This window comes from Theobroma cacao, chromosome 8 (genome assembly GCF_000208745.1).
Source record: "Theobroma cacao cultivar B97-61/B2 chromosome 8, Criollo_cocoa_genome_V2, whole genome shotgun sequence".
Classification (NCBI taxonomy): Eukaryota; Viridiplantae; Streptophyta; class Magnoliopsida; order Malvales; family Malvaceae; genus Theobroma; species Theobroma cacao.
In genome coordinates this window covers 14,644,728-14,657,660 of record NC_030857.1, presented here as the reverse complement: position 1 = coordinate 14,657,660, position 12,933 = coordinate 14,644,728, and the positions used below count along the sequence as shown (strand labels likewise).

Sequence of the window (12,933 nt, the reverse complement as noted above, 5' to 3'; positions counted from 1 at the left end):
CCCTATGGGCCAAAAAAATTAATAATTTTAATTAATTTAATAATTTTATATATTTAATTATATAAAAATAATAATTTAATTACCAATAATATTACTTATTTTATATATTTTGATATGTTTAATCTTTACTTATCAAATTAATAATTTTAATTTATGATTAATAGAAAATTTATTAACTAAAATTATAAAAATGAATTTTTTTTAAAAAAAAAAAAGAAATGGGTTGGCCCAACCCAACCCATGGGCTAGCAAGGGGTGGGCTGGGTTGGNGGCCCAACCCAATCCATGGGCTAGCAAGGGGTGGGCTGGGTTGGGGATTTCACAGCCCATATAAAAAATGGGTTGGCTTGGCCCGTCTCATATTTTTTCAACCCACAAGGGCTAGAGCAGAGTTGGCCCATATTGACAGGTCTACTTGCAACAAGCCCATAGTTGGTTTTCATATATAAGACATTCACATTTTATGTATCTTGGCAATGTGGAATGTTTGAACTTTATAAAATACACTATTTTTCAACAATCCCCCACATATTTCATAAAGTTTCATAGGAAGTTTTTCGTTTGGTCAAATTTTATTTGAGTGTAATGCATCGTGATTGGTGCTTTTTAAGCTATGAACCACCTCTAGAAAGAATAAAATATAAGTTACAGAATTTTGGTGAAGTTTGTAGCTTATATAAACCAAAATTCTTTATGTGAAATATAATTTTCACAATCACATTACACTCCCACAATTTCTGCTATTCAATGTGGTTTTGAGCGAATAGGCCATGCGTGTGCCTGGTTATTCATAAGTGCTCTAGAGAATTTGCCATAATTCTCATAGGAGCGGCCTCACTCCACACTTATTAGGTTGATTCCATCAAGTGTATACTGCAATATAATATACTACCCTTAAGGGATATGGAATGCATTAAGAGTTTAACTCAACCTCTCTTGCATTGCAGTTTTGCACTACTTACACACCATAGGAGGGACAATAATTTTAATAGTGTATTAATTTATCAACAAATAACTTGTTATTACCCATATGAACCTAATTCATGGGATTTCCAATCACATAGGTTGGGTTACTATTATTTGTTGATTTCCTCATTTGGCTTAAGTCACATTCCCCTCGATGTAGCATTAATTAATTTTCTTCCCAAGGGTTTAGTTAGAGGATCGACCAAATTCAGCTCTGACTTCACGTAGTTAATGGATATAATTCTATCTCTAAGCAGTTACTTTACTACATCATGTATCAAACGAATGTGTTTATTTTTACCATTGAAAGTTTTATTCTTTGCAATGGCTATTGCCGCTTGGCAATCACAATGCATGACACAGATGGTGTTGGTTTTATTCCCAACGAAATATCTGCTAAGAGGTTTCTCAACCACTCAGCCTCATTGCTAGCCAACTCTAAAGCTACAAATTCTGACTCTATTGTAGATTTAGCAATTATTGTTTGTTTGGCTGATTTCTAAGTTATAACACTCCCACCAAGGGTGAATACATAACCACTTGTAGATTTCGTCTCATTTGAATTTGAGATCCAGTTAGCATCACTATATCCTTCTAATACAGCGGGAAATCCATTATATAAAATACCATAGTTTATGGTACCTTTCAAATATTTCATCACCCTACTCAAGGCAGTCCAATGATCTCTATTAGGACTTTGTGTATATCTGCTCAGTCTATATACAGCATAAGCTATATCTGGTCAAGTATAATTCATCAAATGCATCAGACTCCCAATAATCTATACATACTCAAACTGAGCTACACTATCACCTTTATTTTTTTTTAATTGGATATTACTATCATAAGGAGTACTCATAAGTGTGACATCAAAATGTCCAAACCTTTTAAGTAGTCTCTCAATATAATGCTCTTGTGTTAGCATTAAGCCACTATCACATCTTATGATTTTCATACCCAAAATAACTTTGGCTTCTCCTCGATCTTTCATGTCAAATTTAAAAGCTAAAAAATATTTTGTTTTATTGACCACATCAATGCATGTACCAAAAATAAGCATATCATCAACATATAAGCTAATAATCACACATTCACTATCAACAGTTTTTGTGTACACACATTTATTAACACCAACAGTAGAAACTCCATTACTAACAAGAACTTGATCAAATTTCTCATGCCATTGTTTTGGTGCTTGTTTCATGCCATATAATGATTTAATCAATTTACAAATTTTGTTTTCTTGACTAGGAAGAATACATCCCTGGGGTTGTGCCATATAAATTTCTTCTTCTAAATCACCATTTAAAAAAATGGTTTTTACATCCTTTTGATGAACAATAAGTTTGTAAATTGAAGCTAAGGCAAATAAAATATGAATTGATGCAATTCTTGTTACTGGAGCAAAAGTATCAAAATAGTCAATATTTGGTTTTTGAGTAAAACCCTTTCCAACTAATCTAGCTTTATATTTATCAATAGAACTATTAGGATTAAATTTCCTTTTAAAAATCCATTTGCAATCAATTGGTTTGGCTCCAAGTGGTAAATCAACTAATTCCCAAGTTTGATTTTGTAAAATCGAATCAATCTCATTTTGTATGGCTTCTTTCCAAAATAAACTTTGTTTAGAAGAAATTGCATCAGCATAAGTTAAAGAATCATTATCTACAAGATAAGTATAAAAATCATTACCAAAAGAAATTTCCTTTCTTGGTCTTTTACTCCTTCTCAAATCATCATTTTGTATTTCAAAATCATTTTTACTAAATGGTGTATGAGAAATTGTATCAGTTCTTAATGGGAAAATATGCTAAAAAAATTCAGCATTCTTTATTTCAACAATTGTATTACAATCAAGAACATCACTTTTTAATACAAGAAATCTATATGCAACACTATGATTAGCATAACCAATAAACATGCAATCAGATGTTTTAGAACCAATTTTTCTCTTCTTAAATTCAGGAAGCATTACCTTAGCTAGACACCCCCATTCTTTCAAATATTTTAAATTAGGAGAATAACCTTTCCATAATTCATAAGGTGTCTTACCAGTTTTTTTATAAGGTATTCTATTTTGAGTATGACATGCAGATAATAAAGCTTCACCTTATAAATTTTCATGTGCATTGGAACTAACAAGCATAAAGTTCATCATTTCTTTTAATGTTTTATTTTTTCTTTCAGTTGCACCATTTGATTCAGGAGAATATGAAGGAGTAATTTCATGAATTATTCTTTTTTTTCCAAAAATATCATTAATCGGTATATATTCAATCTCTCTATCTGATCTAACTCTTTTTATCTTTTTATTCAGTTGATTCTTTACCTCAGCTTTATATTTAATAAACATGTCAAAAGCTTCATCTTTATGCCTAAGCAAATAAACTCTAGTAAATCTAGAATAATCGTCAATAAATATAAAATAGTATTGCTTACCACCTCTAGTCACAGTTTGTTTTATATCTCCTAAGTTTGTATGAATTAAACTTAATAATTCAAATTTCTTATTTACTAAAATACAAGTTTTCTTAGTTGATTTTGTTTCAGCACATATTTCGCATTTATTAAAGCATCCATTTTTAACACTAGAAATTAAATCTAGTTATTGCATTTTCTTAATTTAGGGAATGCTAACATGTCCTAGTCTACCATGCATAAATCAACAAAGTCAATCATGTAAGCTGAAGAATTGCTAGTTTCATTCAAAACATTGGAAATGTTAAGTACAAAGAGTCCCTGATTGTAATAACCCTTACCCACAAACACATTATTTTTGTCATCACGATCTTGTCAGATTCGAATGACACTTTCACCCCAACCTTACCTAATAAGACCATAGATACCAAGTTTGCCTTTATATTAGGAACATGAAGAACATCATTTAGAGCTAGGGTTTTGCCAAATGTGAGCTTGAGAAGGACTTTCCCATTACCAAGAATTTGAGCAGTTCAAAAATCACCAAGGTATATTGTCTCTTCTCTTTCCCCTACTGGAGTATAAAAGGTAAAGGCATTTCTGTTTGCACAGATATGCTTGGTAGCACCTGAGTCTACCACCCATTCCTTCACACTGGCCACCATATTTGCTTGTGAAATGACTGCAGCAATTACATCATCAGATTCATCTGTTTTGACCAAGTTGACTTTTGGATTAGTAGGTTCGTCATTTCCCTTTGCTATTTTCCTGCATTGTGCTGCATGATGCCCTGGCTTTCCACAAACAAAACAACTACCTTTCTTTTTGAAGGTGGGATGAGGAGCTTTAGGTTTATGATCAAGTTTGTAAGGGTACCTTTGTTAACGTTGGGTTCTGCCTTGCACTAGATTGCCTTTAGTTACAATTTCCTTAGCTTTGGAGGCCTTAATCTCTCTGCGGGTTGTGTCTTCAATGATGATGTGCATAATTAAATCTGCAAGTGACAACTGCTTTTCCTTGTGCTTCAGTTGTTGCTTGTATCCATTCCAAGATTCTGGCAGCTTCTCAATCAGCAATCCAGCAACGAATTCTTCTTGCAAGTTGATTTTTTCAGCCTTCAAATCATCCACCAACTTGTGGTATTCATTGATCTGACTCTTGATGTCCTTGTCATCTATCATCTTCTAGAGATAAAAGTTGCCAATCACGAACTTCTGTTTCCCAACATCTTCAACAGTGTATTTGGCTATCATTGACTCCCATATTTGTTTTGCTTCTTTGTAAGGGTTGTATACATCAAACAACTCATTAAAAAGTGTGCTAATGATTGTATGCCTGCATGCCTTATTTGCATGCATCCATGGTTCTAACATCTTGACATCATCTGGCTTGGAATCAATTAGTGCAAAAGCCACCCCATGAACATCAAGGATTGAAAAAAATCCTTTCTTGCCACCTTTTGAAGTTTCTACCACCAAAGACTTCTATTTTGGAAATCTCTGGAAATGGTTTGGCATATGAAACGAGGGCATAAGAGTAATGGTCATCGGAGTGGAAGCTATGGGGAAACCGTTGACATTGGTGGTGGCAGTAGGGACAGAGGCAGCAACATTATCAACGTGGGAATCCATTATCCTTAAGAATGTTAGAAAAAAAATATTAGCAACAAAGGAATATAAAACAAGTAAAACAGTAATTGGTCTGAGACGTGATATCACTATCCTTAAGGATAATTTTCGCTTTTTCAGAGTATAAAACTCGATGCAAAAGGACTGTAGCGATTATCCTCTAGGATTCAACAAACGTTTCCTTATAATTTGCACAAACTATTAAGGGATGACAGGAACAGTAGAAAGGAAAAAACCCAACTAGAAAAGAAATGAGGCAGAGAAAGCTTAAGAGGAGAAAGGAGGCAAAGGAAATTAGTGGAGAAAGCTTAAGAGAAGAAAAGCTTTGGTGTGTGTTGTGAGTGAAGGTGTGAGGCTGTATTTATAAGCATGGGTGAAGTGAATGTTGCACCAAATAAGGTGAACGTTGCACCAGATTAGAGAGTTGAGAAAAACCTGATCAGCATTTATACTAAGTCAGATAAACGTTGGAGTAAAACTAGGAGAATCAAGTAAGCATGGTAGAGTTTGAGTTTGATTTAATCAAAGGCTGGAAAAGCTTTGAGTTTGATTTAATCAAAGGCTGAAAAAGCTTAAAAAAATTAAAGTCAAGGTACAAAAAATCATTTAGGCACAACCCACGTGTGTATTCGCACGCAAGGGGAGAATTTGAAATTTCTAAAAATTTGACTCAATTTTATATGCACACAAACCCATTTCATTTTCCTTGCTTGCAACAAATTTATAGTTGATTTTCTTATATAAAGCATTCACCTTTTATATATTTTGGTAATGTGAAATGTTTGAATCTTATGAAATATACTATTTTGTAACACATATAGTATATGAAAGTCCCAAAAGTCTTTGACCTTCACCGTTCCGTAGAGAGGATCACTACGGTACGCACGTATGAAACATTTGTATCCGCATTACGAGCACTACCAGCATCAACATCAGCTTGGCATCTCAAGCGGCTGCTTGTGCGCGAGACATACAGCAAGATCCCAAGTGCGGCATTGGCCTGACCTACAGTCCAAATGTTGGCTGGGTTAGGGTACGGGACAGTAGGCAAGGGCGTACTATCTCTCGAGTAGACGTCAGCACGTTAGACAGCACTAGAAAAAGTGCGAAAGGCTTGCTGCAACCTGATAAGTTGCGAAGTGAGTGGTACGGAATTGTACCAGTTTGTGTTACTAGCAATGTGCTCAGTAATCAATTGAAACCTTGTAGATTCAGCAATCATCTGAACTAGAACCAGCAGTGCTTTAGCACAATTCTGCAATGCATTGTTTTTGTTCGAGGTCGGATCTTCCATTCTTGCCAGGATAGCAATGGCATTTCTCAGATTGTGTAAACCCAGCTAAAGAGTTTCACAAGTGACATCTTCGCCAGTATAGCAACAATCAAATTGTGACCATCTACGTAGCTTCCGCTATATAAGAGAGATGTTGATCCAAAAATCGAAAATGAAATCAACCGGTGGGGTTATCACCCTCCACGTGGGTGGGGGTACTACTATTACTATTAGCCCTCCCCGTCTTTACTATAAAAAAAACAATTACAAATGCCCATTTACATACTACTACACCCCATTGTCATCTCTAAAAACACCTCAATGGTACGAATCACTTGCAAGTAAACAGCTATTTATATTACTTCAAAAATGGATGTAAATATTCTGCCATATTACTTCAAAAACATGTCATCAGATGGTTTACAAATGCTCACAAGATCATTTCATTAATCAAACAAGTCTCGTCTGGCTAAAGCCCACATCTAGGGAAGCTACAGCAAGATGATCACACCTACTTTGAACAAATTTCTTCCGAAATTCCTCAAATCGGCCTGCCTTAATTGCTTCCCTTATTGATCGGAAAAACCCCAGAAAATGGTGGGTATTATGTCTGCAACATCAAGTACAAACCTGTGAGTATCTTGATAGAGAAAACCTCACCAGAAAAGATTAGTGTGTTTTCAACAGTGAGGAACAAACAACGATAAAGACAACTTCAGAAATGGTTATATAATATGGTGGGAGAGAAGAAAAGGACAGTACATTTCCAGCAGAATTTGGGCCAACATTTCGTGAACATTGAGTAGATGATTAATGTAGGCTCGGGTATGATTTTGGCATGTGTAACATGTACAGCCTTCAATAATTGGTGTTGTATCTTTCCTGAATAAGGTAAAAGCCAATAGAAAAACACATGAGATTGTCAATGGAATTTACCAAATTTCATAAGTGAAAAACATAAATTCCCAATGAGACACAGATGATTTGTTCCATGGCTAATATGGATCCAAAATGACTCATCCACATGCATAAAACATCTTCAGTTTCAGTTAGAAAGTGACAGCAACCAAGAGATAAAACTAAGTGATGTAGGAAGTATAAATGCATCCACATAGCATTTGCTTTGTCCTTTTTTTTTTATTTACAGTGAAATCTAATAGAAAGTATAAGATAAATAATGAAAGAAAAGATAAAATTTTCATGCCAAATGGTACCTTTTTAAGTAATAATGTATTAAGATAAGCAGATGATATACATTATAAAAATATCACCTCTAATCTTTTCCAATGTAAAAGAAGAAAGAACAAAATAATAGAAGCAACTAAATTGATGCTATACAAAGTATTCAAGTTCCAAAGAAGTGTAAACAACATTTGGTAGATCATTCAAAGCTGTAAAAAAAGAGAAAAAAAAATGATACAAAATACCAATATTCCTATGCTTCATAGGAAAGTGCATGATGATAGAAATTGTTATAGAAGGCATAAACCAACCTCCACAAATTATAAAAGTTTTGAGATATGAACAAAAACTATCAACCTTTAACCTGAGGCAACCAATTTTTTTTTTCAGCAATAGCATTATTCTTTAAAAGAACGAAGATATCTTGTAAATTACCTAAACACTGTTGCTCTCAGATTAATTTTTCTGAGGTCGCTTCCTACATCACTTGACGCAAGATTGGATGCATTTATCTCCATGCTGTCTAGCGGAAAGGTAAGTGCAAAGCCTCCAAGTGTAAGATGGTAAATATAACTGTAAAACAGTGACAGAAAATTAACTTCAAGTGATTAGAGAAAGGAAAAGACAGGTCAGATGATGATAATACATAGTGAACTAAGCTACATACGTCGACTCAAAAAGGTCAACACCTGCAGCAACACCCTGCAATATTTCCTCTGTGAAATCAAAAAAGAAATTAATTTGTGAAGATGTGATTACATTACAAATCAATATAGTAAAATTATAAATGTGTTTCTGGAACATAACTGTGCCAACAATGATAGAGATGTGAATCCAGACTGCTCCACATCTAACACCTCTTTTTCCCCTTCAAAATTGACTCTCATGATGACCAGAAGAGACCCCCAACCCCGACAGAGAGAGGACACAGAGAAAAGAGAAGAAAAAGGTAATGAAAAAGAAAATAATAGATACAAAGTGAAGAAAACAGAAATTAATTCGATACCTGGTAGTCCAAGCCCACATATGAACCGCGGCTTTTCCTCTGGCAAGGTTTCCTGAGTATTAACTAATACTGTTAGAACTTACAATTACGAACAGAACATAGTATTGCCACTCTATTGCTGCAATTAATCCAGAAAATATAAACTTGCCAAGCCAATGAGCATAGTTGCAATTTAATTATTTCTCAAACCAGGTAGGAAACTCTGTGGAACTACCATCCAAAATGAGCCATAAAGGATGCACCTTGTGATTATCCATTGGAGATTGAGTTATTGAGAGATTTAGAGAATTCTGTGATTGAATGATTGAGTTTTCCCTCTGTTGCTAGAAGGTTCTAGGTTTGCTGTTAACAGCACAAGAACAACACCCATAAAACTTTCTTCTAGTTTCTCTACTGTCCAGAAACTCCAGCAACCATTCTAATATTCCAGCCTTCTTTTAAGATAAAATCTCAATTAATTCATATCCAAATTGGTTCTTTAATCCTAAACCTAATTCCAATCAAAGCCATAAATCCTAGAATTCCTAATTTTTCTAGCCCAAGCTCACCATAAATCCCACCTAGGCAGATTACCCCGAATGTGTGTCCCATATCATCACCCCACTAGGATGGGATTCCAACTAGAAAACTTACTAATGAACAAGTGAATAACCAACTTAGACTCCAAGGAAATAACCTAAGCTCCTAAATAAACTAAAGTTGACAAAATAACATAATAAACAGGGTACAAAATGGACAAAATTACAATTCCCCACCCTGGAATTCATAATATAAATAAAATCCTAAATTGGAAAACGAAACTTGTGCAACAAAGAGCAATGAATTAAGTATTTCAATGGCTGCATCAATTAGCCTTAACCTTGGTATATTTTGTGCTTATGACTATACATTTGGTCCTTTACACCAGAGGAAGAGACTCACTCTGCCACACTACTGTTATCTTACAAACCATTTGTTTTTTACGACTTTTTTCCTCTTTAATCTACACATCCAAACATTATTGAATTTTCAATTATGTATTTTATATTAGTATAAGTTAAACTGATTACTTTTGCCTAAAATACGGGTTAAGTTACTCACAATGACAGCATTAAGCAGAGCAGGGCGCTCATTCATGCTCTCCCCAAGCCCAAACCCTCCAACCCAATAACCTGCATAAGTTATGTTAAAATCATTACTTTACTTACTCGACACCCAAAATGGATTTGCAAACCAAAATAAACACATTAACAATATGAACTATGAATAAAATGAAATCTGAAAGACCTAACTTTCAACGTAGCAAGCATGCATATACATTATGAAGAACGGATATGCCACTAACCCACGTGTACTGGAGTCATACACGTACTGGAGTCAAGCAACAGACTGAATGTTAAAATTTTATAGCATAAAGAAGAGTCCAATTCATCGATATACCTGATACATTTCTCCTAGCTACCTCTTGGGCACATCGTTGTCTTTCTTCTAAACTAGATCCTCCAACAATAGCTCCAAAAACAGCTCCACCTACCTAAAATCCATGAGTTAATACAAGCTCATATCAATCAGCCTAAATGTCACAGTGTATGTTTGGAAAGCTATACAAATGTTATTTTGGCATAATAATTATCCAATAAATTTAAAACTAAACACATTCCACAGTAAATGCTGACAAATTCATAACATTCAACCAAATATTTGCTTAAACCTTTCATCTACAATTCCACATAGAGAGAAGACAATAGCCATATATTCCTTAAGAAGGCACAGCTCATAATTTCATTAATCAAAGCCCACCTGGTTCCGGTAAGTACTTATGAGAACCCTTAGATTGTTCCTATCTTCAAAGAAGCAGGACTCTCACATTATCTACCTACTTAACAACTAAATATCAGCTCCAACTTAAAAAAAATAAATCACATTGCTCGTAATCCTAACATTCTAATGAAAATATGGTTTGATCTAAATTTATCAAGAACTTGTATTAAGCAAGAATAGAATAAAAGAAGAGGGGTGGAGCAAAAGGATACAATTATCCTCTGCTTTGATTAGAAAAGGAGAGGAAAGTAGAGTAAAGCATAGGGCTTTTGTACTATTGCATCATACATTAATCTGGAACAGTTAGCAAGAGAAAATTTTAGGGGCAAGAATTATAAAAGGGAATACTTTACTCTTAAATCTTTCAGGTTTGAAGGTACTTAAAAGGTGGCTTTTGCAGGTTCAGGCAGATTTGATTCACATCCAAACCCTCTGCTCTGCTTTATAAAACGGGATAGAGCATAATATTTTTTAACCACTTTTACTACCTTCAAGTCCAGTCTCCCTTCCTCCAAGCACACTATCCAAATCTTCAAAGGACATTCATGAGGTCTCCACCCACACAACCAATACAACTCAAGTCAATTGAGGTATGATCCAAGACTAGTTGGTGGTGGCAATGTTAATCAATTTTCTCCAATGTACTTAAAAGCTGTCCTCTTAGTCATCCCAATGCCAAATCCTTGTTTTTAAATACCTCAACCAATTGATCCACCTCTATCTCTCTTTACTGTGTCTACTTGAATCAAATTAATTTAACATTCCCACAAAATGACTTCATTTCTTTTGGTCTCTTCTTGCATCATGAGACACACATTTTAACATCCTCATACAAACTAAACTCATCTTATGAACATGCCATTCTAACTACCCAACAGCCATACAGGATAGCTGGACCTATGGCTACTTTATAAAAAAATCCTTTCAAGCCTGCTGCCATCTTATAACCACACAAAATCCTTGGAACACTCTCTAAACCATCTAATCTACTCTGTCCCATGAATACCATCCTTTTCCACTTCTCTTTCCTTAATCATCGATACTGAATATAGGTACTCTTAAGAACCTCCTGATCATCAATTTGAACTTCATTATTATCTCTGTTTATTCCTTTCACTAGAATTGCACTCTATATATTATGTTTTGCTCCAGCTTGACCTCAAATACCTTATACTCTCAGGTAGTCTTTCAATGTTCTAAGTTTAGATTAACTGTAGGCTTAGTCTCATAATCTAAAACTTTATCATCTTTTAAACATGCACCAGGAAACTTCATCTAAAAACTAAAACTACAAAGGAAGAAGGAAGAAATTTGATTTTTTTTAATGGTTTCAAACAATATGCTGGCATGTTGTGGAACATTATTGATGTGACAACACTCCAATACTTTCTAAACCTCCACATTGCACAAAGCAATGGTGTTTGTAAATTAAAATCCAGCAAAGTTCAAATGCTATGTAAGTTAGAAATTCACAAAAAGAGAACATAATAAACAGCAACTAACAATGAAACCGATATTGGTTTTACTTTATGATAATTATCAGTTTAAAAAAGCCAAAAACATGTTATTCAAGTTTTAGTGAGCCAAAGAACACAGAGAAAAGGCGAGGAAGAAAATTACTGGGCTTGACACAATGCATTCATCCAGCCATTTAATAGTCCGATCCACTGAGGTCTTGTTCCTCTTATCAGACACCCAGGCAGGCACTTCATCAGCCAAAGTAGCCCACAGCTCGGGCTTCATGGAAGATATCATTTCCATATATTCTACTGGTTTAATCTAGTAACCATATTACAATTTTACACAAAATTATAAAAGGCCTAAACATAAATAACATTTCACAAGTGATTAAATGAAAATTTTGAATTTGAGCAAAAAATACCAAAAGACGACCACAAGGGGTCTCGAAAGACGCCCCAAGTTTGTTAGTGCCATTAGCTTCCGGAAGGCATTGAATGGAATCCCTCGGTACAGCCACAAACCCATATTCATGCAAACCGAGCAGCTGGTGAAGCCCTCCGATTTTTGATATTGTTTTGATTGAAAGGCCTTCCAAGCTGCAAAATATACAAAATGTGTTCAGCAAACAAGAAATGAAGGATAAATCAAAGGAAAAAAGAAAGAACTTACAAGTGAAGGGGGCTGACATAGAGGAGACGGGAGTCAGGGGAAGGGAGGGAAGGGAGAAGGTCAGGAGAGATGAAAAGGGGCAGGCCTTTACGGGTGGAGAGGAGAAGAGAAGGAGTCTCGATGGGGGTTGGGCAGCAGCCCAGGTGGAGCACACCTGCCCGTGCTCTTCCGTTGCTCCATGCCTTCACGGCGAACTTCATGCCACTGCTGTTAACGGAATTGGAGCGGGAAATAGGCCGTCTTCGGGGAGCGGGGAGCAGGGACAGGGTTTTGTTGAGGTTTATTCACATCCCTGCTTTTCTTGTGTTCATATGTTTACACCGAATTTTTTTTAAAATAATTATACATAAAAATTTTAAAATGGAAAACAATTATTATAAAGACAATTAATGTCACAATTATATAAATTTTATAATAATAATCCATAAATTATTCTTAAATTATCTATTTTTTATAAATATTATTTTCAGGTAATAATTACAATTTTTTTAAATATAAATAAATATATATATATATATATATATATA

The 12,933-nt window shown here is 34.7% G+C and overlaps 1 protein-coding gene across 1 annotated transcript; it reads right to left on the bottom strand.

Moving 5' to 3' along the window:
- LOC18592847 (queuine tRNA-ribosyltransferase subunit qtrtd1) lies at window positions 6,587–12,723 on the bottom strand. The gene is made up of 10 exons (XM_018125332.1): window positions 12,407–12,723; window positions 12,159–12,333; window positions 11,897–12,055; window positions 9,896–9,989; window positions 9,557–9,627; window positions 8,477–8,528; window positions 8,138–8,186; window positions 7,906–8,043; window positions 7,051–7,170; window positions 6,587–6,898 (listed from the first exon to the last, which is right to left on the bottom strand). The coding sequence occupies exons 1-10, from the start codon at window positions 12,604–12,606 to the stop codon at window positions 6,739–6,741; spliced, it is 1,218 nt and encodes a 405-aa protein (XP_017980821.1). The 5' UTR covers window positions 12,607–12,723; the 3' UTR covers window positions 6,587–6,738.

Coding starts and splice junctions, on each gene's coding strand:
- LOC18592847 (XM_018125332.1), bottom strand. CDS start 12,606: ATGAAGTTCGCCGTGAAGGCATGGAGCAACGGAAGAGCACGGGCAGGT. Junction 12,056..12,158: donor CCCCTTGTGGTCGTCTTTTG/GTATTTTTTGCT, acceptor TATGGTTACTAG/ATTAAACCAGTAGAATATAT. Junction 9,990..11,896: donor AATGCATTGTGTCAAGCCCA/GTAATTTTCTTC, acceptor CATGGATTTTAG/GTAGGTGGAGCTGTTTTTGG.